This window comes from Daucus carota, chromosome 7, assembly GCF_001625215.2.
Source record: "Daucus carota subsp. sativus chromosome 7, DH1 v3.0, whole genome shotgun sequence".
NCBI classification, from domain to species: Eukaryota; Viridiplantae; Streptophyta; class Magnoliopsida; order Apiales; family Apiaceae; genus Daucus; species Daucus carota.
This window is the reverse complement of record NC_030387.2, coordinates 26,551,776-26,577,807: the sequence shown is the minus strand read 5'-3', so window position 1 is coordinate 26,577,807 and position 26,032 is coordinate 26,551,776. Positions and strand designations below refer to the sequence as shown.

At 34.4% G+C, this 26,032-nt stretch overlaps 3 protein-coding genes across 4 annotated transcripts; 1 reads left to right on the top strand and 2 right to left on the bottom strand.

The window, feature by feature from the left end:
* The first annotated feature begins 4,776 nt into the window (after positions 1-4,776).
* Positions 4,777-5,517, top strand: LOC108194813 (uncharacterized). Its single transcript, XM_017361749.1, has one exon. The coding sequence runs from the start codon at positions 4,777-4,779 to the stop codon at positions 5,515-5,517; it is 741 nt and encodes a 246-aa protein (XP_017217238.1).
* Positions 5,518-8,642: 3,125 nt separating this feature from the next.
* Positions 8,643-21,315, bottom strand: LOC108193773 (uncharacterized). 2 transcript variants are annotated; one of them, XM_017360587.2, is made up of 7 exons: positions 20,722-21,315; positions 19,169-19,221; positions 19,017-19,065; positions 13,795-13,872; positions 12,677-12,778; positions 11,786-11,865; positions 8,643-9,150 (listed from the first exon to the last, which is right to left on the bottom strand). In XM_017360587.2, the coding sequence occupies exons 1-7, from the start codon at positions 21,136-21,138 to the stop codon at positions 9,039-9,041; spliced, it is 891 nt and encodes a 296-aa protein (XP_017216076.1). In that variant the 5' UTR covers positions 21,139-21,315; the 3' UTR covers positions 8,643-9,038. The 2 variants fall into 2 exon arrangements, with proteins under 2 accessions (XP_017216076.1, XP_017216077.1); XM_017360588.2 differs by having other exon boundaries at positions 19,017-19,062; positions 20,722-21,280.
* Positions 21,316-23,095: 1,780 nt separating this feature from the next.
* Positions 23,096-25,687, bottom strand: LOC108193469 (zinc finger CCCH domain-containing protein 14). Its single transcript, XM_017360134.2, has 3 exons — positions 25,406-25,687; positions 24,649-24,709; positions 23,096-24,021 (listed from the first exon to the last, which is right to left on the bottom strand). Exons 1-3 carry the CDS (start codon positions 25,476-25,478, stop codon positions 23,289-23,291), a joined length of 867 nt encoding a protein of 288 aa, XP_017215623.1. The 5' UTR covers positions 25,479-25,687; the 3' UTR covers positions 23,096-23,288.
* Positions 25,688-26,032: the final 345 nt, after the last annotated feature.

Sequence of the window (26,032 nt, the reverse complement as noted above, 5' to 3'; positions counted from 1 at the left end):
GAGCAGCCCTCCAGAAAGCCCTACCGAGGGTTGTTGTGTGAAATCAAAAATGCTAGAATCCAAATATTTGTTTACCTGCTTATATACCCAATAGCTAATCTTGGTTTCCTGGATACATATTATATCCGCTCTAGAAGAGTTCACTAAATCCTTAAGATTTTTTATGGCTATACTATTATTGACACCTCTAATATTCCATGAAAGTATCTTCAGTTCATTCATTGATGGGTAAGAACAACTTGTCTAAAGATATATGTGCAATCTCCTCACACCTAGATTTCCCCCTTCTCTAATTTGTTGACTATCACTTTCAACACTTCCTCCCTATTGCTGCTAGCAACTAACCCCATAGCCTCAGCACTATTCAGAATTTCTAATGCCTCCTTAACACAGTTGCCTTCTAAGTTTGCTGGAACCACCAGGTAGTTGGCTTCCCCCACATTACGACCCCTCAATCTAGAATTGCCTTTTCTTCCCTTTCTTTTAACATTCCTTCTCTTAAACTTTGCACCTATATCAAACGGATTCCTGGGACAGGGTCTTAATTTCTTAGGTCTACCTCTGTTGCTCTTAACCCTAAGCTTCTTACTTATATCCACACATAGGGATGATTGAGAGCTGGGGTTCTGAGGAGGAGTATAAACTTCCGACTGTACTGACCCGGGGGACTCCCGCACACTAGTAATGAATTTTCCAGAACCAGTAGAAACTTGGCTTAAGTTATGAGCTTCCCTTTTATCAACTTGAGAACTCAGCTGCTCTTCCCCCTCCTTACTAACACTATTCCTTCGAAGAGCTAGTTCCCTTCCCAAAGCAATATCTGCAACTGAGTTAGGATCATCCTTTACTACCTCCTCTTGTCTTAAACCTGGAACATTCTTCCTTTGCCTTACAGTGCTCTTGGCATCAACATTATCGCTCATCTTTGGCTCTGTTTCACTAGAGAAATCCATTGGCCACACTTTTCCTCGAAGAGATGTTTGATCCGTGATTTCTTTAAATTCAATCTTAATTTGCTTTCCTTTGTATAGCACTGTTAATCCTTCCTTAATGGGCTCACTCAGCTCAGTGTCCAAACAAATAAGTGGATTGAAGAAGTCTAGAAGATCATCACTTTGATATGTCCAACTAATCCATCTGCCCAAGAAGCTCGTGAAGGCCCTGAGATTTTCCTCCTTCCAACCTGGCATAGGCAAGCCTCTGCACTCCAGCCAGGTGACTCTTGAGATGATATTATCGTGTTCTTCATAGTTTCTTATTTTACAGAACCAAACAGATAGGTCTGTCTCCTCTAGCATTTCCCAGCTTTCTTCATCATCTTTCCTGATGAGAAACTTTCTTTTGGATAACGAGTTAACTTTGAATTTATTAAGCCCCATATCATTCAATTTCCCTTGTAAGACTTCTGTCGATTCATCAAACCAAGTATATCCAACCTTGCATTTCTTAAGGGCTTCTTCCACCTCGATATCCACCTCCATTTCCGTAAACTCAAAGAGCCTTCTACCAAAGTCTTGATTCTCCTCCGGAGGGTCCTTTTTTTCGGCTTTTCCATGAGTTTGCCCATTCCTTGATGATTGATTCTGGTCATGTTGGGGAATATCCTGGTATTGATTTTGATTAAACCTTGTTTTGGCAGACTCATTGATAGACATTACCAGTCTTTTCCCCAAACCCTTACACATCTTTACATTGTTTATTATAGCACCAGCTTCCAATTCACTAACTGTTTTAACGAAACCATATCTCTTCCCTTTGACATCTCTCTTCTTTGGCAGGATAATATCAATAATGTTACCACAAGATTGAAAAAGACTCCATAGATCTCTACCACTGGTGTCTTCAGGAATGTTATGTAAGAAAATGGTGGTTGCTTGGTCTGCCCTTCTGTAAGACTGGTTGAAAGATGTCTTTTTTCTATAGGAGACCTTAGTCCATCCATCATCTAAGTCGTTTTTAGCTTCCTGTTTGAGATCACTCAACACTTCCTTGTAGGTTTTGTCCCTTCGCCCAACTCGTTGAAAAATCCCACTCTTATTACCAGCCATAGTATTTGTACTTTCCTCAATACTTCTCCAGTGTATCTGATCCAGTGCCTCCCCAATCGCTTTCTTCTCCCCTACATTAAGTCTTTCCAAGATTCCTCTATCAACCCACTTCGTGTGCGCCCATATGAAGTTTAGAACCTGCCTCTCCTCCCTATCTTGCCTGACCCTTCGGTATTCCGGCCGCCGTCCGTTGCGAGTTTTGAAATTTGAATTTTGAAAGCTTTCCCAATCGCCACCCTTGTTGAGAGAAAACATCGTAAATTTTTTCTATTTCTATTTCTAGTATCAACTCCAAAAATAATCCCTATATTTGTTCTCCTAAGATTATTTTAATAATAAATTTGAGAGAGAGAAGGGGAAAAGGAGAGAATAGACAAAGAAAAAAAGGAGAGAGATGATTATTTTATTTACAAATATTAAATAGGTAATAGCTAGGGGTTACTTATAAATAGGTAATGGCCAGGAGAATTAAGGTTGTGCTATTGATTTAGGATAACACTAGGATAATGTTAGAAGTCATTTTTTTGACACATTACCTAACTCACTAAATGTGAGTTTAGGACATCATATAGATAATTTATTGGACTTGCTCTAAGAGCATATTCAATCATGAAAAATCCTTATCTAAAAACTAAAAATTGAGTTGCGTAATCAAAATAAAAATATAGCTAAATCTCTTACACAAAAACGCACTCCAACCACACCCAAGTACCTCTTGTCTATAATTATAGTTAGGGGTGAGCACGGTTCGGTTTGGACGATTTTGGAGGTCCAAACCGAACCAAACCGAATTTTTCGGTTTGGAAAATGCACAAACCATAACCAAACCGAATGTTGTAAAAACCAATCCAAACCGAATCGATTCTTAACGGTTCGGTTCGGTTTGGTTTCGATTTAATACCAAAATATTAAAAATATCATAAACTTTTATCAATTAAAATAATTCCACATGCTTCCTTTTTTTGTCACTTAACAACATACTTAATAAAAAATAAAGATGAAATTTGTATAATTTGATATAAATAATTTTAGGTGCTACCCTTATACGTTGTTATGAAAATAAATAATTCATTTTATTTTAAAACTAAACAAAAAATTTTATTTAAAAGAGAAAAAAAAAAAGAAAGGTTGATTATTAATGATGAGTAGATAAAATAAGAATGGAGAAAAAGGGGAAGAATAATTTTAAAAAGTAAGAAATATCCATAATATTGATCAACACTTGAACTTAAATACCTAAATTAAATTTATAAAATTAATTACATAACACATGTGATAACGATTCGGTTCCGATATTTCGGTTGGTTTGAAAGTGAAAACCGAAACCAAACCGAAAATTTTCGGTTTTCTAATTACCAAAACCAAAACCAAACCAAACCGTTAAGAAACCGAAATATTCGGTTTGGACGGTTTGGATCGGTTTCGGATAATTATGCTCAGCCCTAATTATAGTCATCCTCCTCCTATGGATGATTATATTTGCCGAACCTCTGCAGGTCTGTAAGAAATCTATAGAGAGATTACAAATCATTTGTTATCATATTAAACTGATATATTTTATCTATAATAATATACTCCCTCCGTCCCAAAAAGATTGACATGCTTTGACTTTCACGGAGATTAAGAAAAAGGTAGTAAAAGAAATCAAAATGGTTGAAAAGTTGGTAAAGTGATGGGACCCATCAAAATTTTAATAATAGATTTGAGATAGTGGAGGAAAGTAGTGGGTGTAATAGTGTTTATATTATTATAGAATAGAGATAGTGGAAGAAGTAGTGGGTGTAATAGTGAAAAGTAGTGGGTGTAATAGTGAAAAGTAGTGTTCAAAAATAGTAAGTGTAATAGATTCATTCTTTTTGGGACGTCCCAAAAAGGAATAAGTGTCAATTAAAATGGGACGGAGGGAGTAAATATTAATAATATACTATTTTTAAATTATATCCAATCAATATAGCCAATACCATCGAAGCACAATGTCTGATAGGTTGAGCAAATTTTACGTAATGTCTTACATGTCCAATTTAGCCAATGTCATTGAAGATGCTCTAGACATGATGTAAAATTATGAACATGTAAGACATTTTGCTTCGATGGTATTAATTATATTAATTGATTATAATTTAAAATAGTATGTTATTAATATTTTATATTGTTATAAATAGGATATATCACTTTATATGGTAATAAATGATGTGTAATCTTTCAACAAATTTTTTTCAATAATGGATCGACAAATATAATTAATCTATAAGAGGTTGGATATACTTATAGATAAGAGGTGGGTATGATTAAATTGTAATTTTTTTTGAAAAAGTTAGATATATTAATTCTTTTTGAAAAAATTAAATATATATTTTTATATGTCTAACTCAGTGTTGAGCTCAAGATTTTCGTGGTACATGCTCTTATTTTCTACAAAATTACAAAATAGAAATCGTTTATCGATATTGATAATATCGAGTTGAGTTATCACGGCCCTAGTTTTAACAATCTTATCTCTTACGGTATTATTATTACGTGACGTTAATCACGTGATACACACGTGACACCTCCATCCATCTCCCCCAGCTCCATTACCATGCCCACCTCTTCATTTCTTCAGCATCTTCCAAATTCTACACAGATCTGTGTACGTATATGTCTCAAAATTAGGGCTTATTAAAATTCTAAACCTATATAGATACATCTAAATTTTATATTTGTCTAATTAATCAACAATTAACCTCAGATGCTGAATCAAAATTACTCACCCTGGCCCCCAAAAAACCCTAATTTCAATCAATCAAACCCTAATTACTACAACAAGACTCACCCTCATGATCCTCTCGGCGTTACTAACATCTACAAGTCCCGAAATTCTCGTCAGTTCCACCGGAGAAAGAGCTCCGGTCGGCGGTTCGCGCCGTACGCGCCGCGCAACACGACGTCGTTCCTCATCCGCGCGAAAAAATCGGGCGGGATCGCTTTCCCGGCGTCACCGTGTCCGGTGACGCCGGCGGTGCTGCCGACGCCGGAGTTCTCTCCGGCGAGGGAGGTGGTGGTGGATACGGCCAAGGAGGAGTGGGGAGTGAACGGTTACGGGACGATGAGTGGGTTGATTAGGTTGAGAGAATTAGGGGGGACTGGTGAGGAAGGCGATAGAGGTTGCGCAAGTAGTGGGAGTGATGTCGAGCTTGAGAGGAGGTTGGATCATGATTTGAGTAGGTTTGAGATGATTTATCCCAATAGTAATGGGGGAGAAATCGATAACCGAGATAGTTTTCTAGGTAGAGGTGATGAAGAGAGTATGAGTTTGAAGGAGAGGTTGTTTTCGATGGAGAGTGAGTTGGAGGATATGCGGAGAAGAGTGTTGGCTTTGGAAATGCGGGGGAAATTAGCGAGGGGGAATGTGGAGGAATTTGGGTCGGATAATGAAGGCGGTTGTTATGCTTATTCGGGGAGGAGTGTTGGTGGTGCTGGTGAGGACTGAGGTGGTACCAGTCCTCCTTTAAATTTCGTTGTTCTGTATATATTGTGTTGTTTTAGATCATGCTAGCTCTTTCAGTTAATGTAGTTGTTTTATGTTGTGTAATTGTTAACTGTTAGCTAACTTAAGGACATGACTAGGATTTGTGACGGAACTTAATTCCTAGATTAATAAAAGTTAGTGTTGTTATGTTTAGCTTCGATGATCCTAAATTTGTTGATTCTTTTGTTACTGTATTTGTGAAATTTAGTATTGTGGTTCAATTGATGAAGAAAGCGATGCTGCTGCAAATCATTCAAGATACTATGCAAGTTACGCAAGATACTATGCACGTTACGCTGAAGTTAGTATGGCTGTATTATGCAGGTTTCAATATATTATGGTGTTTATGTTTATTCTGTTGTCATGAATTTCATGGTTTGATGCAGCTAAACTTGACATGTTTGTGAATCTTGTTTATAGTACACTTTGTTTATCAAGGCATTTGCGACTACAACAGGGATCCACATGGTAATGGTTCCGAGAGCATTACTTTGTGAGGTGAAATCAGCTCTGCTGATGAACATATTGTCGGCCCAGGTTTACTGTTTTTCCGAATGGATGGCCTAAGTGTTTGAATGCTGAAATCTTAGCCTCATACAAGTTAGCACCGGAATGTGCCAAGTTGGGCATCAGTTGGCCTGTTTGATATTCTATGGTTCAAGGCTTTTCATTTAATGGGTAAGGTTAGGAGTGTTCAGCTGCACGAATAGATAATTGGTGTTTTGTGCCATCACAGATGCGTGCATCCAGTGATTTTTTTAAGGTGCTCGCGCTGCAATGATGGTTGACTAGCAACAATTAGTGTGGTCAGGATCAGGGCCGGTTTTTGAGGCGTGCAAGGTGGGCGACGGCACAGGGCCCCAAAACTATAGGGGCCTCAAAATTTAGAAATCAATGTTTTATTTAATAAAATTAAATTTGGAAAATGAAATTGAAAATTGAAAATTATATATTTATTTTAATTCTGTTTATTTATAGATAAATAATTACATAATCTAATAGATTAGTTTATTATGTCTATTTGCATTTTAAATCTTTTATGTTGTATCTTTACTTTTTATACAATAATTTCTCTTTTATTAAATGTTTTCATAATGTTTTTTACATATGATATTTTTTCATATGTACTATAAATTTCATTCTTTTCAATGACATAGATATATCTCATATAAATTCATATTAATTTTGTTTAAAATATTAAAATTACTATTATTTAATAACATTATTTATCTTATTTTAAGTGACATGTTTTAATTTTATAAAAAAATAATATTTTTATTATTTATTTATTTTTATAATATACATATTTTTTATTATTATTTGAGGCCTAATTCATATTATAGCACAGGGCCCCAAAATTCTCCCAGACGGCCCTGGTCAGGATTATATCTTTGATAAGCTGAACTGGAATTATGCATGGTTATATATATTTAGGGGTGAGAAAATCGAACTGGAATAAAAAAATGGAACCTATTTGGATGGATTTGGTTCGATACGGACTGAATGGGTTGAAATAAAATTCGGTTTATTCCGGCTTTTGAAAAAAGAAATATGATCTAGATCGAATAACCTGAACAATATATAATATAAATTTGTATTTTCATTATATAAACTTTATATATCTAAGAAGTTATAGTTATACTATCTAATTTCTAAATTTGATTATATCTATATTTGTTTGAATGGTGGTAATTAATTAATATTATTTATTGATAAATCATGAACTGTAATTTTACTTATAATATAAGTTTTAATTTATTTTAAAAACAATTGGTTCATACATAACCGAGTTATTTCTGTTTGGTCTATAATAGAATTCGGTTTGAATAAAAATGAGGTGGTTTGGTCCGGTTTTGAACCGAATACTCCCTCAGTGTAGGGTTTGTTTCATAACTGGCTAACCTCTTAAATTTTTTTACAAAAATATTGTTGCCAACTTTCAATATTTTTAAAAATACCATTTTTTTACAAATTATTTAAAAAAAATACGAATTCCAACTTCTACAACCTCATTTGTAACAATATTTTGCGACAGTTACAAATAGTTGCAAATAAGAAATTAATTTTCAAATTTTGTTACGACTTGCAACTTCTACAGCCTCGTTTGCAACATCATTTACAACAGTTGCAGATAAGAAATTTCATTTATAACTTATGCAACTTCATCAGTTTGCAAATGAGGTTGTAGAAGTTGCAATATTTTTATAAAAAATTCAACCTAACAGTATTTTTGAAAATAATTTATAAAAGGTTGGTATATTTTTTTATAAATATTCCCTCGGTCTATCCAATTGTTAACATTTCGGAGAGATGGTTAAACACGTATTTTAAAATTTTTGTAAAATATAGTTTCATAAATTATTTTAATTTTATTATAAGAGTTTAATATATAAATTTTTGTTAATATTATCCTTTTAAAAAATAAGTTACAAAATTATATTTTTTAGGAGTTACCAAAAAGCTAATCAATAATCAATAATTAGTCCAAAGATTTTTCCATCCATATTTGTATGTTGTATTTTAATATATTGCTAAACTTATATTCCAACATCGAAATATTAATAACATATGTACAAAATTATTTGTTATTATAAATGATACATTTTTATATATCGGAAAATTGTGATGTGATACAATTTAAACCGCACTTTCATTATGTCAACCAACAAATCCTCACTTTTTTTAATAATTTCAACCCATAACCGCATCACCGAAAATAAAAACAGTATTTTGCTGTAGGTGTGATACACAGTCAATTTACGCAATTTCATCCGTGAGACTAAGGGGGCGGGGGCGTTTGGATTAAGGTTGGGAATGGAAATGAGAAATGGGAATGGAGGGTATTGGGGTTAATGGGAATGGTATGGTAACCCAAGGGGTGAGAAATGTATGATTTAACCACCTAAAAGGTTTAGGGTTCCTATTCCATAGCACAAATTAACTAATCTAAACACTTGTTATGGGATTAAGTTTCCGATTCCCGTTTACCGGGCTCATTAACCATGAACCAAACATCCCCTAATAATGTATATAGTTGTGGCGACTAATTTACATGTTATGTTGGTTTTCCTTGAGAGCATATATCGTACAGACAATTCACATCCTTAATTTCTCAACTCTATCACATTCGCATTCTAGAACAGCATCTTTCATTGTTGATCTTCTATAATGATAGTCAACTAGATGTAAACTACTATATGATCTCAATTCCCATACAATAAACTAAACTTACACAAATCACCACGATTTCGAGAGGAATAAACCCTGACGAAAAAGCTTCCAATCCTAACTTTATAACTTTATTACATTCGAAGAGTACAACTCTGGAAGTTTACTACTATGAGCCCTAGAGATATTCACACCAGAAATTCCATGAACTTCAACTTTTGATGTTTAAATGAACTCGTACAAATGTTTGATGAAACATGATCCTGGTATGCAGAGTGAATATCTTGTGTCAAGGCCGTTGCATGTGCGCTGAGTCAGTTTCCAGTGGCCGTATCATTTTTGATTTGTTGTTCAACAATGGGGGGAAGGAGCAGTGCAAGCCTGGCTTTGTATCTTGCGATTCTTTGAAGTCTTTCCTCTCTTAATCTGCAAATGAAGCATCAATGACGATATGCACTAAGTGTATATATATTTATCTATCCACTCTGATAATCCACTTAATAGGGAAATACGCTTGCAGAGTTCCAGTGCTAAGACTGTCTAGTACAGACACTAAGACTGTCAACTAGACACATAAATGTAAAGCAGGGATCAACCAAAAAAACTGCTGAATGATAAATACATAGCTGAGGGATGCACTGTGGCCACAAGAAACAATAAAATTAACTATTAAATTGTCATAAAAAATAAGATAAAAGAAATACACATTAAGGATCAACAGAAAACAAGTCAGGAGAAACTACAAATAAAAACCATGAGAAGCAATGATGAATGAATTTGCAACACTCGTGGGACCACTGTGACTCCTTTCATACTTTGGTTTTGATAGTTAGACCTTATACACTTGGGAGACCTTGTGATCCCGATCCGTGTACCATGCAATGACGTCAATTGCATATAAAATTCTTTTCTGGTCATTGAAATTTCCATATCAATATATATATAAAGTCAACTAAGCATGTATAAAATATAACTTGTGATGTAAAACTGTGCATACAGGTGTAGACTGTAGAGACCTCAAACAATTATCGAATCTGTTCTTTCATCAATGGTTACAACACTGTCACAGCCGTCAACATCATTTTGCAATCCAACTTATCTAAACAGCCTTGGTAACTCTTATTTTAAAACTGGAGAGGGTTGTGTTCGAATTCATATTTTAGAGTGCAAGACAAGTCCAATTCAAATACCATAATTAACACAATTCTGGTGTGAGACATACTATTAAATACTACATTAAGTTTTAGTCTTTTACCCATACTAATTGTGTGTGTTTGGGTGGGTGGGGGGTGGGTCCAGTACAAATGGTCTTTAATAATATCTTAAAGGCAGCTTATAAACACCGGATATATATGTATGAGATAACCGGCTACCTTTCATGCCACTACAAAGAGAACTTACATGCAGTTTAAGTTTACCAATTAATTGTACTAACCAGATGGCAGAAAATGAAGATATAACTAAGTATGAACCATGGACAAAAATGCTGATAATAGTAAATGCATGTTAGTGGCAGCTACTATAGTTTACTGAGCTTCAAGCCTCTCACTTTATCACAGTCATTCTTCCTCACAGATGGGATCAATTAGCAAGGCACCATATTGATACGGCATATAATTTGTTTGAGATTATCGACAATCTTCAATGCCAGCACACAGAGAAGATACATTCATATTAGAGTTAACAGCCAAAAATATTATTATCCGCTTTCATCTCAAATTGAATCATATTGACCTATGTCGGAGATATGGAGATAACAGTAGTAAGGATAAGACTTGGAATATAATGCTAATTATAAGAACTGCAAACTTTTATCACCATCATACTCCCTTGCAGATGGGATCTGTTATTACTGGCCCTTGAACACATCAAAGAAACCCTCTTCTGAAAAATTTCTCATTTATTATCTATCCCTCGAAGTAGGCTTAAGAAACCAAACTTTTGGTTGGGCAAACCCCTACTGTTGTGTTTGGTTGGGGTGAATGAAAATGGAGGGAATGGAATGAGAATTGAACTATAATTTAGTTGAATGTATAATAATTTCATTTCTTCCACCATTCCATTGCTATCACCCTTAACTAGAGCTCAAACCCTCCATTTTGTGAAGGAATGATCCATTCCTTATCATACTTATTTTCTACCCAAATCCTATCATAAAAAATTTGCTCTCATTAATTTTTTTCAAAGTCCTCCCTCCAACACTCTATTATTTTCTTTTATTTTTACCCATTCCATTCCATTCCATTCTATTCACCCCAACCAAACACAACATACGTGTCTTCGCTTCTTTCAAAGAGGTCCTGCATTTTTTCCCTCTTTCTTAATCCCTCATAATTCACTCTAAAGATTTAGCAAAAAAAAAAAAAATTCACTCTAAAGAATCCTAACCGTTGGCTGGAATCACCACATTATACATTATGCTATGTGATACAGCATGTCACAAAGCAAGCAACTCTTGCTACTTCATTGCTACATATCACGTTCTCTAAACCATTTTGAAGAACTTACCATTCCTAATGTTTGCTTTAGAGAATCCCAAGCCCTCAAACCTAAACAAGCCCAAGAGTTTAAGCCACCAGGACAGGGACAGAGACTGATCTACTTTGTTATGATTCCAGTGAGAGTACATACATACACAAATCTATAGTATCATCTGTCTTGTGACCATCTCCATTTTAAGAAATTTTAATAGCATATGACATCACTACCAATATTATAAATGGGGCAGATGAAATTTTCTATGGTTCACATAATGCTTCAGTACCACGATTCTGAGGACTTGATAAAAGATGAACTTGGTAGCAGATGGAACAGATATAGAGGGAGTTCCCTCGTAATTTTTTGATATCTAAAATTGAAATGTATTATATATTTTGGAGTGGAGAAAGTCATATGTAATATATATGTTAATACATGTCTACAAACTATCATTCAGACATTTCATATTCAGTATAGTTCTATATTGCAACACCTGAAGCACCATCAATTTAAAACATTTCACAAATACATACAAGAATAAATAAAAATTCAATTTCAAAATACAAACAGTTGTGATAAGTACCTGGCTCGAACTCTTTTGGCTCGCTTTATGTGCGTTTGGAGCAGCTCTTTTGAAGTTAATTGTTCCACATCTCTCTTATCCTGGAAAAATAAATAAGAACTTCAATCAATCACCTTGCTTCTTTGATTAAGTAAAAAAATAGGCATATAAAAAAACTAAACTCAAAAAAGGCTTGAAAATTATTGAAATCAGAACTCACTAAGAGAACTAACAGATATTTAAGTGTTGGAATTATCACTTTGATTTATTGTGCTACTTCTAGTTTATTTGGAATAGATAGGATTAAAAAATCATTACAATACAAGTTCCCTAATTCAGAGTTCAGACCAATAGTTGAATAAATTGGGGGGTTTGGGGGAAGATATGTAGAAAATAACATATTGGAAACTGCAATAAGTGATATAAAATGAGTAACAGTCCCATACACAAAGAATGAACAAAATAAATAAATTATAATGGAATGTAATTTGTAATGAAAATTTATTTAGGCCTCGTACAGGTTTAATGACTATTTTAGTATTATACCCATGCCCAGTTAGTCCTACAACATCTATCAACTTTAATAATATAAACTACGATGGATTTTATATTCAAGATTGACATAATTTTCAATGAGAGCAAGATACTACAAAACTGGAAATTGTTATGTTGGCTTCTCAGTAGCTAATATTAATATCAACTTTGTATATTAAAAATCAATGTCTTGCATCATAAAATTTTCGACTCAAATGTTTCACACGCTCTTCACTAATTACATTTACAATCCTGTTTCTCATTTGTATGGTGACGCCACATCTTCGTGTATAAAAACATAATGTTTATAAAAAAAATTGAAATATAAATACTGTTGAGAAAACAATATATGGATGTGCCATAAAAAAAAGTACTGACCTCCTCTTCCGTTTCACTATCCTCTTTTTTGGAATTTTGAGCGTCTCCAACAGGGATAGGCAAAGGTCTGGGAAGAGATTTCACACCATCCATATATTGTGGCTAGCAAAGCATAATTGCAAGTAAATACTCAGATAACTATAATTTTGAAAGAACAAAACATAACTAATTTTGATTAGAAACAACAAAACACGCCATCAATTGGTTAAGGCAAAGTAATTCCAAAATATATAGCAGGAGGTAACATAAACCAAGAGATAAGCATTGGAGGATTTGACAATTTAATTAGCACATCAGCTTTCTTTCAGACAAATAAGTTGTTCAATTAGCAACTTTTCTAGTGGGAACTTACCATGTACAAAAGGCTGCAAATAAGGAGGAAAGTTTTACATATATTTCAGGACAATGAAATAGTGATGAATTATGTCCCATCCCCAAGTGCGTGTGGGTGGGTGGGATAGACAAATCCAACTAATAAAGGACAATATTATTTATTCTCCTAGTTAACCCCCTGTTGTTCCATCCTCGAGTAGGGTTGAATTCAAACTTTCCTTTTTTTTTCATAAGTTGCATGTGTTTATACAAGGGAACGAGGAATGAAATTGACCCGATGACCTTTGTCTTTACCTCTACACTGAACTTTCGACCTCTTGGTTTATATATAATAAAAGTTTATATTTGTGTGAGCACACTGCAAATTATGATATTTTAATGCTTATGCTAGCTCTTCAACAGATCATCACACCATGCCACATATATGCTGGCTTACAGATCCTGGTTATAATGGTGATAGGCTGAAACAGTGACTGCTGAACTCACCAATTGCAAAATTGCAAAGAAATAAAAAAAGAAGTGTTTTAACAGGGAGTAGCATACTATATAGTATCTATTTCCACTTGATACTTCTGGTAGTAAAACACTAACATGTACAATTGTAGGAGAAAAGTAATTGCTATTGCTCCAATACTTAAGGTACATTTAAGAAAATTTGAATTATATACCTCTTAAAAAATTGGACACACTGACAATTGATACAGGCGTTTAAGTGGAGGTGATATGCAATATACATATGAAAAGATATTAAATACGAGATGAATATTATTTTCCAAGGTACAAACCTGGCTTTCTTCAGGAAGACCATTTCTCAGCCACGATCTGCATTGGGCATAAAGAGACGCACCATCAGTTATTTTAACCTGAAAACAGGAGGGGAAGCATTAAACACCTGTAGAACCAGACTTCTGAAGGCAAACGTGTAATAATAATACAATACCCAGACAATCAAGTTTAAATATTAATTATGTCAAATCAGGAAATTTAAATACTGATAGTGCAATCTTGTTACTAATCCATTCGCATAAAAGTAAGTTCAGGTCAGTAATCTAGACATTGATTACACAAAATTGGGGGTTTCTAATTAAATATTGTGTGCAGCGATGAGTACAATTGTAAATTACGCTCACTACAACTGTAGAAAAAGGTGTTGTTCAATTTGGGTAGGTGCTGTTCGTAAGCACTATAATAGCCAGATAAAGTTCACTAAAACAAGTAAAATCTTATTAAGCTCAAGTTTCAACTAAAAAAACTTAAAAAAATTGTATCCAGGAAAACATCTAGGTATGTGTGTTTGCGTGTAGTATTGATATCACATGCCACATTTCGTGGAAACGTTTAAAACTTGCTTGATTAGGTTTCTACGCTTCGCAGCGATCTCCTTGGTTTTAGTACTATTAACAGGGTAAACCACCACCCAAAAAAAAAAAGTTTGAAATCCAAAAAAACCTGGTCTTCATTGATCAAAAATGTGAGTCAGCGGTACTTCACTCAACTATCTACAATCTCCTAACATGGGGAAAATATGTTGCACTACCTTGACTTCCTAAATCAAATATATCCAGGGTCATTGTCACGTCTTCTATTGTAATTACCTGTTACATATCCTGAAATCGGACCAAGTCAACCTAGGTACTACCTGACACTGTTATCAAGTCGTCGACGAGTCGTTCTATCGAAAAAGTTGAGCAGAGACTTTATTAGTCTGGCGACTAGGGGTTTTACCCGACCCGACCCGGCACCTGATCCAACCAGAAACTTCAGATGTAGAGTTTTCTAGTCAAAATCTTATGCGATTTTGTTCTGAAAAGAAAGATAAGGCTTTGGGCGGCTATATCAGGTCCGAATAATAGACTTGTCGTTGGCGTGTAGGCTCTGATTACATGTTCCGGCTACGTAATCTTTGTATCATTTTCAACATATCAGAATATCCCTAATCTTTGTATCATTTTCAACATATCAGCATATCCCTAATCTTTGTATTACTTCAACTTCACATCAATATTTCCTTCTTGTCACTCCTTTCTGGCTTCACTTTACATGTGAACTAACAATCTGTCACGTCCCGTAAATCACACTGTTGCTTATTATCTTCAACTTTTGCTTCAAATTATAAACTGATCTGTGTTCAACTATATTATATTTATTAAATCTGTAAAAATATGTATTTGAATGACTTGTCAACTTTTTATGACTAGTCGGGCGACTTGTCGACGAGTCGATTCCAAGGTACCCGAGCCGTGATATGGCCCTTGCAAAAGATCCAGAAGATCTTGAGCAGAAAGGTCCTAAAATTTGGCAACAAAAAGATCAAGGGAGACTTTCAAGTAATTACTCTCTCTTTACTTTTTATATATGTACGGTACTACGTAACATTAATTTTTCTTAGTTTATATTATTATTGTTTATGATCGCTTCCAGAAATATATATATATATATATATATATATATATATATATATATATATAGGGTCACGTTCATGATAGAACCAAGTTATTCTTAGAACTTAGAACTCGGTGAGGAACATTAGATCTAAGTATATTATATGGTTGAGATTGAAATTACATTTAATTATGAAGTATATATATATGATATGCATTAAATATGCACATATTTATGACCAATAACTAATCACTTTAAATAAATGACTTACTTACCATAACTAGTTTTAATTTTAATTTTAGCAATTATATATTGCTGCAGTATACTCTATTTTGTAAATAGATTATTTCCTATATGTTTTTAATTATATTATACTATTATTGAGGAACATATAAATTATAATACACCAATATATTCAATATAGTATTTTTTATATATTTAAAATATATCTTTTTATGTCATATATTCATTAAAATAAAAAAATACTATTGCAGTATATCATAAATTATACTCTTACACTATTGTCTAACTAATACAAAAATAACATAACTATAGTATATACCATTGCTGTATATGCAAGGAATAGATAAAAATCTATATTCAATTCAAAAATATGACATAAGCCAAAATGAAATAATTAGTGAATTTTATTATTCTATCTATTACTTAAATATACTGCAATGGTATATTATAATATATTTTTGAATTGAGTTGATTATTTTATCTATTACTTAGATATACTGCAATGGTATACTATAATTATGCTACTAAATAATTAGTGAATCAACTATGAAATATTATGAAATATCATGTGTGATATATTTCCTTAAATAGTGAAATATGATACATAATTTATTACCTAATATAATGTAAAACATAATGTGTGCTTTAACGAGGGAAGACATTAAATGATTTAATATAAATGCCCTTTAGATCATAACCATAGATTTTAAGTAAATCTAACGGATGTGTGCGGTCCTAAGTTCTAATTCTAGTACAGGTTCTGATTTGAACCTCACACCTTTAAAATAAGAACAAAGAAGAACACTTTGGAATCGAACATAGAATCTCATCTAAAACTTGAATTAAATTCAAACTTTAAGCTAATTAACAATTTATTTCGAATAATAATAGTATCTAGCATGTTTAACAACAATTATGGATTAAAAATAACATGATTCTATGTGATATTAATCATGTAAAGAATATATACATGATTCTATTCTGGATTCTGTTTTGGATTCTGCTCTGGATTCTATAATATTTCATATTAATAATTTGGATAGATTTGGATGTTAGATTTCATATATTAAGTTTAGTTAGTGCTTAACTATGTAATTATAATCATAACAGATCATTTTTTATAAAAGAAAAAGTGTTATGATAGTGTTCTGTGTGGAGTGCAACCCATATATATATATATATATATATATATATATATATAGAGAGAGAGAGAGAGAGAGATGTATATATTCTTTCTTTCTCACGCATAAATACCTCCATCTGAGGCTCGAATCCCCCAGCCTATTGTTACCAAGAGAAGAGGGGAATTCAATAGGCTACAATACTAGGGATTGTGTATTATCATTATCAATCTTATAAAGCTGTATTTGAATACTATGTTAATCTTTAAGACACAAAATAGATCTAATTATTTTGTCAGAGTGAATTACCAACTTAGTCATGTCACAGCTAATGCAGTTTTGTGAATCTCAATGGCACACACCGATTTTCCTTCTACCTCAACCAAAACTCATTGTGTATAAGAAAACAAGTGCATCAGGGTTTTCTGTACACCGAACTTCCTTAAACCAAAAGTATAATGGTAAGTTGTATAAACATTTTAAAAGTACACACCAATTTTCCTTCTGTGCTCCACCCTACCTAAAACCAGAATTCATAGAGTAATATGGTACTGGAAGAGTAACAAGTTCTTATAAAGAAAGAAGTGGAGTAGTAATTTCTGTCTACACCCTACTAAAAACCAAAAGTTATATAAAGAGTTGCAAGTTCTAAAAAGAAAAAAGTATATTAGTACTTGTATACCCAACCATATAACCTTATCCCCAATAATATGACTTGGTAGCCAGGTACCAAGAAAGAGTTGCACAGAATTTGCTTTTATCATCTCTAATTTACAATCTTCAGTATTTCTTCTATCTGGAAGCAACACTACAAATTGTGAAACATTATTTCCTGGATACAATTTTCAAAAGCCCTTTTACACTGTAACTGGCCGGCCTACGGTAAGAGCTTAGTTACTGAAGATTAAAGATCAGTTGGGAAGATTTTGTGCGAGTCAGAATTAAAAGGAAGAAGTAGAGTGGCAGAAGACCTGGAAAAAAAGTGCTTGAGAACTAGCGGTGCCTACATGAATGAGTTGGAATATGAATAATGAAAAGTTGCTACCAAAGATGAGATACTGGACCCTAAATCATTTACAAGTCTGCTTCTTAATAAAAACCAAGAATAAGCTATTTAGGCTTGACAACCCATGTAATACCAGTGTGCATAGCTCATAGAAGCTTCATGTCAGCCCCTCCATAGATGACATGAGAACAGACCTAGTAGGTGCGCACAGCCGGGTGCTAGGCTAGGGTCTATATAGTTGTGCCGGCATTTGATCCGGGCACCATCCAAGAGGACGAAAGGGCAACTGCAGCTGCAAAGCAGGAGCAACAACACATGGCTATGTCACTGGTATGAGGCAAATGTGGGATAATATTGTTAAAGACAAAGCTAAAGATTAGCTGGTATGACAAGGCATCAGATGTGGGCCAATGACTTAAATCATGACAAGTGTCATCTGCTAAATCTGGGTGAGGTGTTACTGTGTAATTCAACACGTGGACCTGCTTGGGATGTGAAGGCACCAATACAGAGGGTCATGTTGACTGGTCAAAGGGAACGCACCAAAAGTGAAAGGCTGGTAAGCGCGGCCATGTGCCTTATGACCAATTGCTGACACTTTTAGTAAACGGTGGTGGCCCCTAAAATTGCCCACACATGGTGGGCAAGGAAATTTGTGCATGTGTTGACATTATCACAGTATGCAACCTCAAAGAAATTTTCAATATTTAATATACATAAAAGTAATAGGCAGAATTTGTTTAACTTGTGACCCTGACCTCGACTCTCGTGAGCATAATTGGGATATAATACAAAGGATTGGCCTATGCCACTCATCTTTACATACTTTGTTGGTGAAAGACAAAGCTGATGGTTGTTTCTGGTTTTAGGTGCGAAATCAGAGATTGCAGTTGTTCAAGTATTGGTGTTAGATACCACCGTTGTGGCACAGACAATGCACAATGGAGCAGTTGGTGAAACAATCCCTCCTCCCCTTCTCCCCTCCAAATACATCGAACACAAATAAATTCATACAAATCTTGTTGTTACGTATCATATATGGAATTGTCTTCAATGGCAATGACATTAGTACTTATGCTACTTGGACAGATTCTTATCAGCTCCCAACAAACGACTTCTTTTAGTAGGTTATTATTTCCACTATCTACAACGCTCATATATATTTAAGACATTTATGCAGATAAGGCTCCTATGGAGAAGAAACAGTTAAATAGCAGAGTACCAATTATGTAAATGAACAAGAAAATTAGCTCACCTTTCGATCTCTAACTGTCGCAAGACTATCATCCCTAGTTATGTCCCTGCTGACACCAGATAGCTAAAACAATTAGATATACTATCAATTTAAGGGATTCAATAAATAAACATGGACAGAACTGATAGAAGCTATAGATCTAGTAATAGTACCTTGGATCTTTGTAACCATTACGATCAGGGATTGAAGATGGCGAAGCAGAAACCTACAACAGGCAAAGGAATATAAAAGAGGTCCGCAAAAAAAAAAAAACCAGCATTCAGAGATTAAGGGTCTGTTTGGAAGTGCTGTTAAAAATTGTTGTGCAGTCAGAAAAAGTGCTGGTAAAAAAAGTGCTGTTGTAGAAATCACATAGCTGTTTGGTAGTTTTTTTTAGGTATTTACATATTTTGAGTTATAATATAAAAAATAATGTTTTGATGAGTTTTAATAGTAAAATTTATGACATCTTTCCGCAAAAGCTGAAAAGCAGCTTTTTGCAAAAGCATGGGAGGACCTGCTTTTTCTAAAAGCAACTTTTGGGAAGCTACTGTTCAGAAAAGCTGTTTTTAGATTTACCAAACGGTTTTTCACCTGCTTTTCAACAAAAAGTTGTTGTTGCTGTTTCCAACAGCAATACCACACAGTACCTCAATCAACTTTGACTAAATTGCACATCAATAAAACAAACACAGCAATATGATTAAGCCTTCTCAGAAAATTTCAGTGGTTTGAGTTCTATATCTAGTTTTACTCAGAAAGCTCATGCAAACTACTGAAAATGGTCCAGATGAAAGCAAAAGGAAATTACAGGAGAATGCACAGTATCTTTATTAACTTTTATTAGTAGAGCAACTGAAGGGCACAGCGAATCCTGGTTAAAACTAAGAGTTTTCTCCTGCAAACTATTAAGTCTACAACACATAACATATCTCAACTACATTAACTCAGACATTCAATAACCCAAAGACTATTTAAAAAAAAATTAAAGTAGTTAGTAGAGAATTAACAGCTTTTTTAAAACTTATTATGGACCGCCAAGTGCCAAAGAACCATCGTAAAGACGATGAAACACAATCTTGGGCACAAATAGATACAACTTTGATAATGGAAATCAAGGATTTAGAGCAGCAAAACATGCCCAACACCATCATTTCATATGTTCAACACTCCATATGTTCAACACGATGTGGAACGAGAAAAGGAGGTACGTTGTTAATAAAGGAAGAGCAACAGTGTATCAAGTTCATTACTCCATACAACACTAGACTTGCTGAAGATAAGCCCAAAGGATATACTTTTAAAGGCAACATCCAACAAGAACATAATTCCAAATTTCACACTTTTATTATCTATAATCTCAACTTACAAACAAGTAAAAAAAAATGTTAAAACCTTACATGCATTCAAAAAACACACATATCTCAAAAAAGTTCTTGACTTAGAGCACCGCAACCCAGAACTAATCCTGCAAAACATCTACTACAAAACATAACAAAAAACAATAAATCTTCATCTAAATTCATACAAGAACCAAAAAATCTTGAATCTTGATCCTTCCTCGAAACAAAACCATAAAAAACATAGCACCTAATCAGACCACCTAATCAAACCAAACACTCCAAGCAACAAAATTAACCTACTTACAACCAAAACCCAAATTCATGACCACATAAAAGACACATCCATATGCATAAACATTCATAAAAGAGAATAAAAATCAAACCTTTGGGTGAGAAACAACCGGAATCCCTCTAACAACACCAGCACCAACACCAAGATTGTGATTATGATTATTATTGTTGATATTACTATGTTGCTGTTGCTGCTGCTGCTGCATAGGGGTAGGCCTAATTATATGCATCCCATACGGCACTCTTCCCGGATTTCCATAGGGCAATCTCGGCATAAATCCCCGGCCACCGGAAGATCCAAGAGGGTACATCATCCCCTGTGGTGGTGGGACCCTCGGTGCTATATTCGGGTAATTATGGTGGGCCACCACCGGCTGTTGTTGCTGCTGTGGTTGTCTATAACTAGTAAAATGGTGAATTGGGCTTTTACCCACCGCTTGATTGGCCGAGTAGACACGTGGGGTTGCGGTGTTTCCGGCGCCGGCGCCGCTCGTCGGAGGATTCGACATGGTGGCGGGTAAAAAGGGTGCTTCTTGTGATATGTATAGGCAGGCTGTGTGTATAATAAACTGTTTTATGTGTTTTCAAGATTTGAAATTTCGTAGCGCACAATTTTTAAGTGTTTTAAAGTGAAAGAGTTGAACAAGTTCGTGTGTGTGTTTTGGGCTTCTTGTAATGGGTATTCCATGATTTTTGGTTCTTGTTTATGGAATTAATAAGTTTGTAACGTATATTCGTATTTATTAGTTCTTTCATCTTTGATTACCTTATTTGTACTGCAAACGATTAATCTTTTAGAGCATTATTTATTAACTTGAATGATAAATATACTGGACTTGTAAAGCGTTGCAATTAAATGAAGTTGGATATAATAATTAAAAATATTTATTAATATTTTAGATATGTTCTTTTAACATAATAATATATGATATATAATTATAATACTTATTCCAATATTTGATAAATATAATAAAGATGTAGATAAAAAGGATGTCCCATTATTTTATAACATCAACTATATTTTATATTTTAATTTTAATATGCTAAATAAGATTTTAGTCGAAGACATCTTAGTGTTGGAGATACTTTGGAAATGAGGAAAAAGTTGCGGATATTCTCAAAATGAGAAAAAAGAATGTTAAATATCTTAATTTTTATCCGATATACGTTTTTTTGAAGCTATTTAATTAAAATTTCTATATATGTGGATCACAACTTTTCATAATTAGTATATCCTTTTATATCGGCATGTGATCCGAATCATAAAAAAATTCTAGTAATTCAAATAAAAAGGTTCGTCGAGCTAAAATTAAATCGAATATGTTATTGATCTTATGTACTTTTTTCATTATATATTAGCGGTAAAGGAGACAGAAAAATAACTTAACTAATCATGATGAATTAGTTTCTATTTCTTATGGTGCAACGGGATCATTATGAAATGTCTCTCTGCACACAAATATAGGGTCCTACTTCAATACAAACTTCTTATGATACAAGATACAAAATAGTGATTATGATAAAAATATTTAGTGATTATCAGTTTTTTAATTCAACAAATACATATATACATCCGAGCATCACCGTCACTACTATCACCTCCAATCACCATCACCATTCATTCCGCTTTCATCACTAGTTCTAGCTACCAACGATTTCACCGATAGAATACAGTAGCGGGGCAATAATTGATTGATTCGAAATTATACAAGGTGGAGCAGTGATGGTGCTGGATAGGTGTGGCAAAGGAGGCAGCGTCGGGGATTGGCGGTGATGAGAGAGGTTAGCCCAACGTGGGTGGCAGTGGTCAAGTAGTAATAGGCAGTAGATGGGTTAAATAGATACTAACAAGAAGTTTAAATATTTAGTGATTGTTTGTACTATAAAAAGTTTGTATTTTAGCATTTGGTTCTGGTCCATGGTATATGTATGTCAAAGAATTCATAACCGGCAATATTATTAACCGGCAATATTATTTTCTGGTCGGATAAATATCCAGTGACCAGGATCATAACAAAAGTTTAATACACCTAGCTTAACTATCAGATGGTACATTGACCACGTGCGGTTAAAAAATGTTAGACAAGACTTCATGCGATGAATGTAGGTTATAGTTATAATCCTGACCAATGTTAGACAAGACTTCATGCGATGAATGTAGGTTATAGTTATAATCCTGACCATAGGATATTCATCTGACAACCAGAAAATGATATGCTCGTCAAGAGTTCCCTGACAGACATCGTACGCGGAATGTAGGTTATAATCCTAACCACTGAATATTCATTCTAACAGCCAGAAAATGATATGCTCATTAAGAGTTCCCTACATGTATACATGTATACGCCAAAGACCATGACTCTCTGTATATATCACCTGATCTTGTTTCTTCACTTCTAATTTCCAAATGTACACATTTGAACTGCGATTTGTCTAGGTGAAGATGCTTCCAATGTTGCACATTAGTTATTTTCAACAAAATACTTGTGACCAATCACTCAAATCAGTTTCAAACAGTTGGTTCCCACTAAAAAAACATAATTTAGAAAACCTGACAACATACTACATAGATTAATCTAAATAAAACTGTAAAAGTAACTCCTGATCATCACTGATACACTACCAAGAAAACACCTAGGGCATCGTCCTTCCAGAATGTTCAAGGAGCTGTCTTTCGCAGTTCATTGGGCCCATGAGCAAAATGACACCTGTCACCAAAAGTACACGACCCCTTCGCAAAATTCTCACACATTTTTGTTTTAAAATTGTTCGCTGGAGGTGCTTGCATAGGCATGGACCTTGGGTTTCTAGCAGGGCCTCCAGTGGCAGCACGAAGGTTCATAATTAGCTCATGCACCATATCACTAGCTATCTTAATTTGTTCAAAGTTTCCTTCAAGCTCAATGTTTCGTTGATTGGGATCTGTGTCATGATCCCTTATAGCAAGCTTGACACCAGTCTCACGGCATATTTGTTTCGAGTTCACGCCGCCCTTTCCAATAATTGGCCCAGCAAGTGATGCATCTATGCTTATCTTGGCTGTCGCAGAGCTACCAAAGTTGGCTGCTGCAGCTAACCCAGGTGAGGGTGCTTCGGCCCTCCTTCCATATTGGGGCATTGATCCAAAGGATCGACGATCTTCAAAACCAGGCCTCCCAAACTCATCCTTATGGGCAAAACGACATTTATCACCGAACTTACAACCTTCTGGGCTGTTGTACTTGGTGCAGATCTTAGTTTTGAGAGTTGGAGAAGGAGCATCAGCAAAAGATGGCAGACCAGGGTTCCTGGCAGTTGGCCCTCCGTGATTTGTCATCTGACCAACTGCACTATAGCCACCAGGAACATAATGTAGAAAGTGGCAACCTTCACCAAATTGGCAGCCAGAAGTACTGAACAAGACAAAGAGACATGTGAGACATCAAAAGGGGTAATAATCAACCGGTGCCCAACTCAAATTCTATAAACTACATGGAAAAGTAAAACCAAGACGGAAAGAACTAATATCAAATTTCTTAAGCAATGAGAAGTTAGAGCAGAAGTATAAAAATCTTCTAGGCAATCTCAGAAGAAAAAAAACTTGAGGTGTATATTAAACATCTTAAGCTATTCAAAGTTGGAAAGAGCTAAAAAATCAACATATTAGATTTAAACCATTAGTTTCATAGAACTATGATATTACAAGAAGCGCAAACCAGAAATGGGCCATAATTTAAGGTCAACAATAAAAAAGGTTTCAACATAATCCAGTAACCACAAAAGTTGACAGAATATATTTAGTAGATGGTGCTGATACTTTCACCAGTTCTCCCTAAATGTCTTCCGAGATAAAATTGATTTTAGACATAGGTGAGCTTGTCCCATATTGCAACACAGTTTGACCTGTTACCTGTCTCTGCTAATTTGCTTACCCTTATAGACCCGTTCAACCCGATAGAGAGTGAAACGCAGTAACTTGATACTTCAGCCACAATTTTTAATAATTTAAAGTATTATTTAGGATGAATTAAGATTACAACCTGAAAAACTTCATGCATGGCTTTGATTTGCTTCCTACACCAGTTCCAATGGAGTCCATTTCTGTGGCAGAGAATTAATTACTCCAATTCAGCTCACTTTAATGTCACGTTAGTTATACAATTTTTAAAAACCAGAAAGCTGACAACATTATTAGTCATATTGGTAACAGCCTAACAATTATAAACAAATAATTCAAAATAGGCCAACTTCACTAGTTCTTCAATAGAACAAATTGAATAAGATCCTTAGCGATAATGTTTTCCCTCTAATCTAGATGTACAAGATATGTTCTAGTCATCTTAATTCTTACATTTTGCCGAGGGAAGCAATACATATAGTCATATACAATATAGGCTTGTACTCGAACAAGAACCAATTTATAATGGGAACCGAGACAGGGTGATTCGGATGCAAATCACGCTTCAAAGCAACAATTCCCATTTCAAAATAGTTCTTGCTAGAGTGGGGCTATCCACAGACACATATATAGAAAGACAAATAAATTCATGGTTAGTTGTACAGACAAAACATGAAATCAACAAAGGTAGAATGAAGCATAAAGATATTCCCTTCTAATCTTCAATGAGTAAGGTACTAAAGTTTAAAACAAATCATAAAAGCATAACATAGACAAAAAAAAAACAGAATAAGCAGATTCAAGTGATAAAAGTAACAGAATTTCCGTGAAGGGAGAGAGGGAGAGAGGGAGAGAGAGGGAGGGGGGGGGGAGAGAGAGAGAGAGAGAGAGAGACGCACCAGACTTGGATCTCTTAGGAAAGCCGTTCCAAGCAGCAGCATCTTGAGCACCTCTCTTCCGGCCGAACTCCATCAAGCCTCTTCGAATCTATTGAGATAGAGATATACGGTTATATAAATCTAGGGTTTATGGAGAGGGAGGCGGTTCCGCGGCGGAAGTGAAATCTTGAGATTCAGATTTGATCTGATTTCAGCAATTGGGCTGGCCTTCTTGTTTTTGGAGCCCGCTACCAAAACTAGCCTCGTCACCGGGGTACCTTCACTTGCTAACTTTTACGCCCTTGCTTCACCCTTTTTAGTTTTTTCCAGCTTCTACCCGGGCGTTATATGCTTTTTATTTAATAATAATAATAATAATTTTAATAAATCTAATGTTAATAATAAATTATAATTATAATTATATTAAAAATAATTAAATTATAATATAATAATATATACTTTACTTTTTATTTTTATTTGATCACTAGCCTATATATATATCTCTATACTTATTTAATTATTATAATTTAAATTCATGAATCGAATCTGTTTATTTTTAAATATATTTTAACGGGAGTCAACTCTGTTTTACATATAACATTTTAATTGTTATAGTCTAAATTCATCATTCGAAACTATTTATTTTTA

What these genes read in the sequence shown, in the direction of transcription:
- LOC108193773 (XM_017360587.2), bottom strand. Translation starts at nt 21,138, where the DNA reads ATGTCGAATCCTCCGACGAGCGGCGCCGGCGCCGGAAACACCGCAACC. An exon ending in CGGTTGTTTCTCACCCAAAG is followed by an intron (nt 19,222 to 20,721) that starts GTTTGATTTTTA and finishes TGCCTGTTGTAG; the next exon opens with GTTTCTGCTTCGCCATCTTC. An exon ending in ATAGTGAAACGGAAGAGGAG is followed by an intron (nt 11,866 to 12,676) that starts GTCAGTACTTTT and finishes TTATTTTTCCAG; the next exon opens with GATAAGAGAGATGTGGAACA.
- LOC108194813 (XM_017361749.1), top strand. Translation starts at nt 4,777, where the DNA reads ATGCTGAATCAAAATTACTCACCCTGGCCCCCAAAAAACCCTAATTTC.
- LOC108193469 (XM_017360134.2), bottom strand. Translation starts at nt 25,478, where the DNA reads ATGGAGTTCGGCCGGAAGAGAGGTGCTCAAGATGCTGCTGCTTGGAAC. An exon ending in TCCTAAGAGATCCAAGTCTG is followed by an intron (nt 24,710 to 25,405) that starts GTGCGTCTCTCT and finishes TCTCTGCCACAG; the next exon opens with AAATGGACTCCATTGGAACT. An exon ending in CCATGCATGAAGTTTTTCAG is followed by an intron (nt 24,022 to 24,648) that starts GTTGTAATCTTA and finishes TGTCTTGTTCAG; the next exon opens with TACTTCTGGCTGCCAATTTG.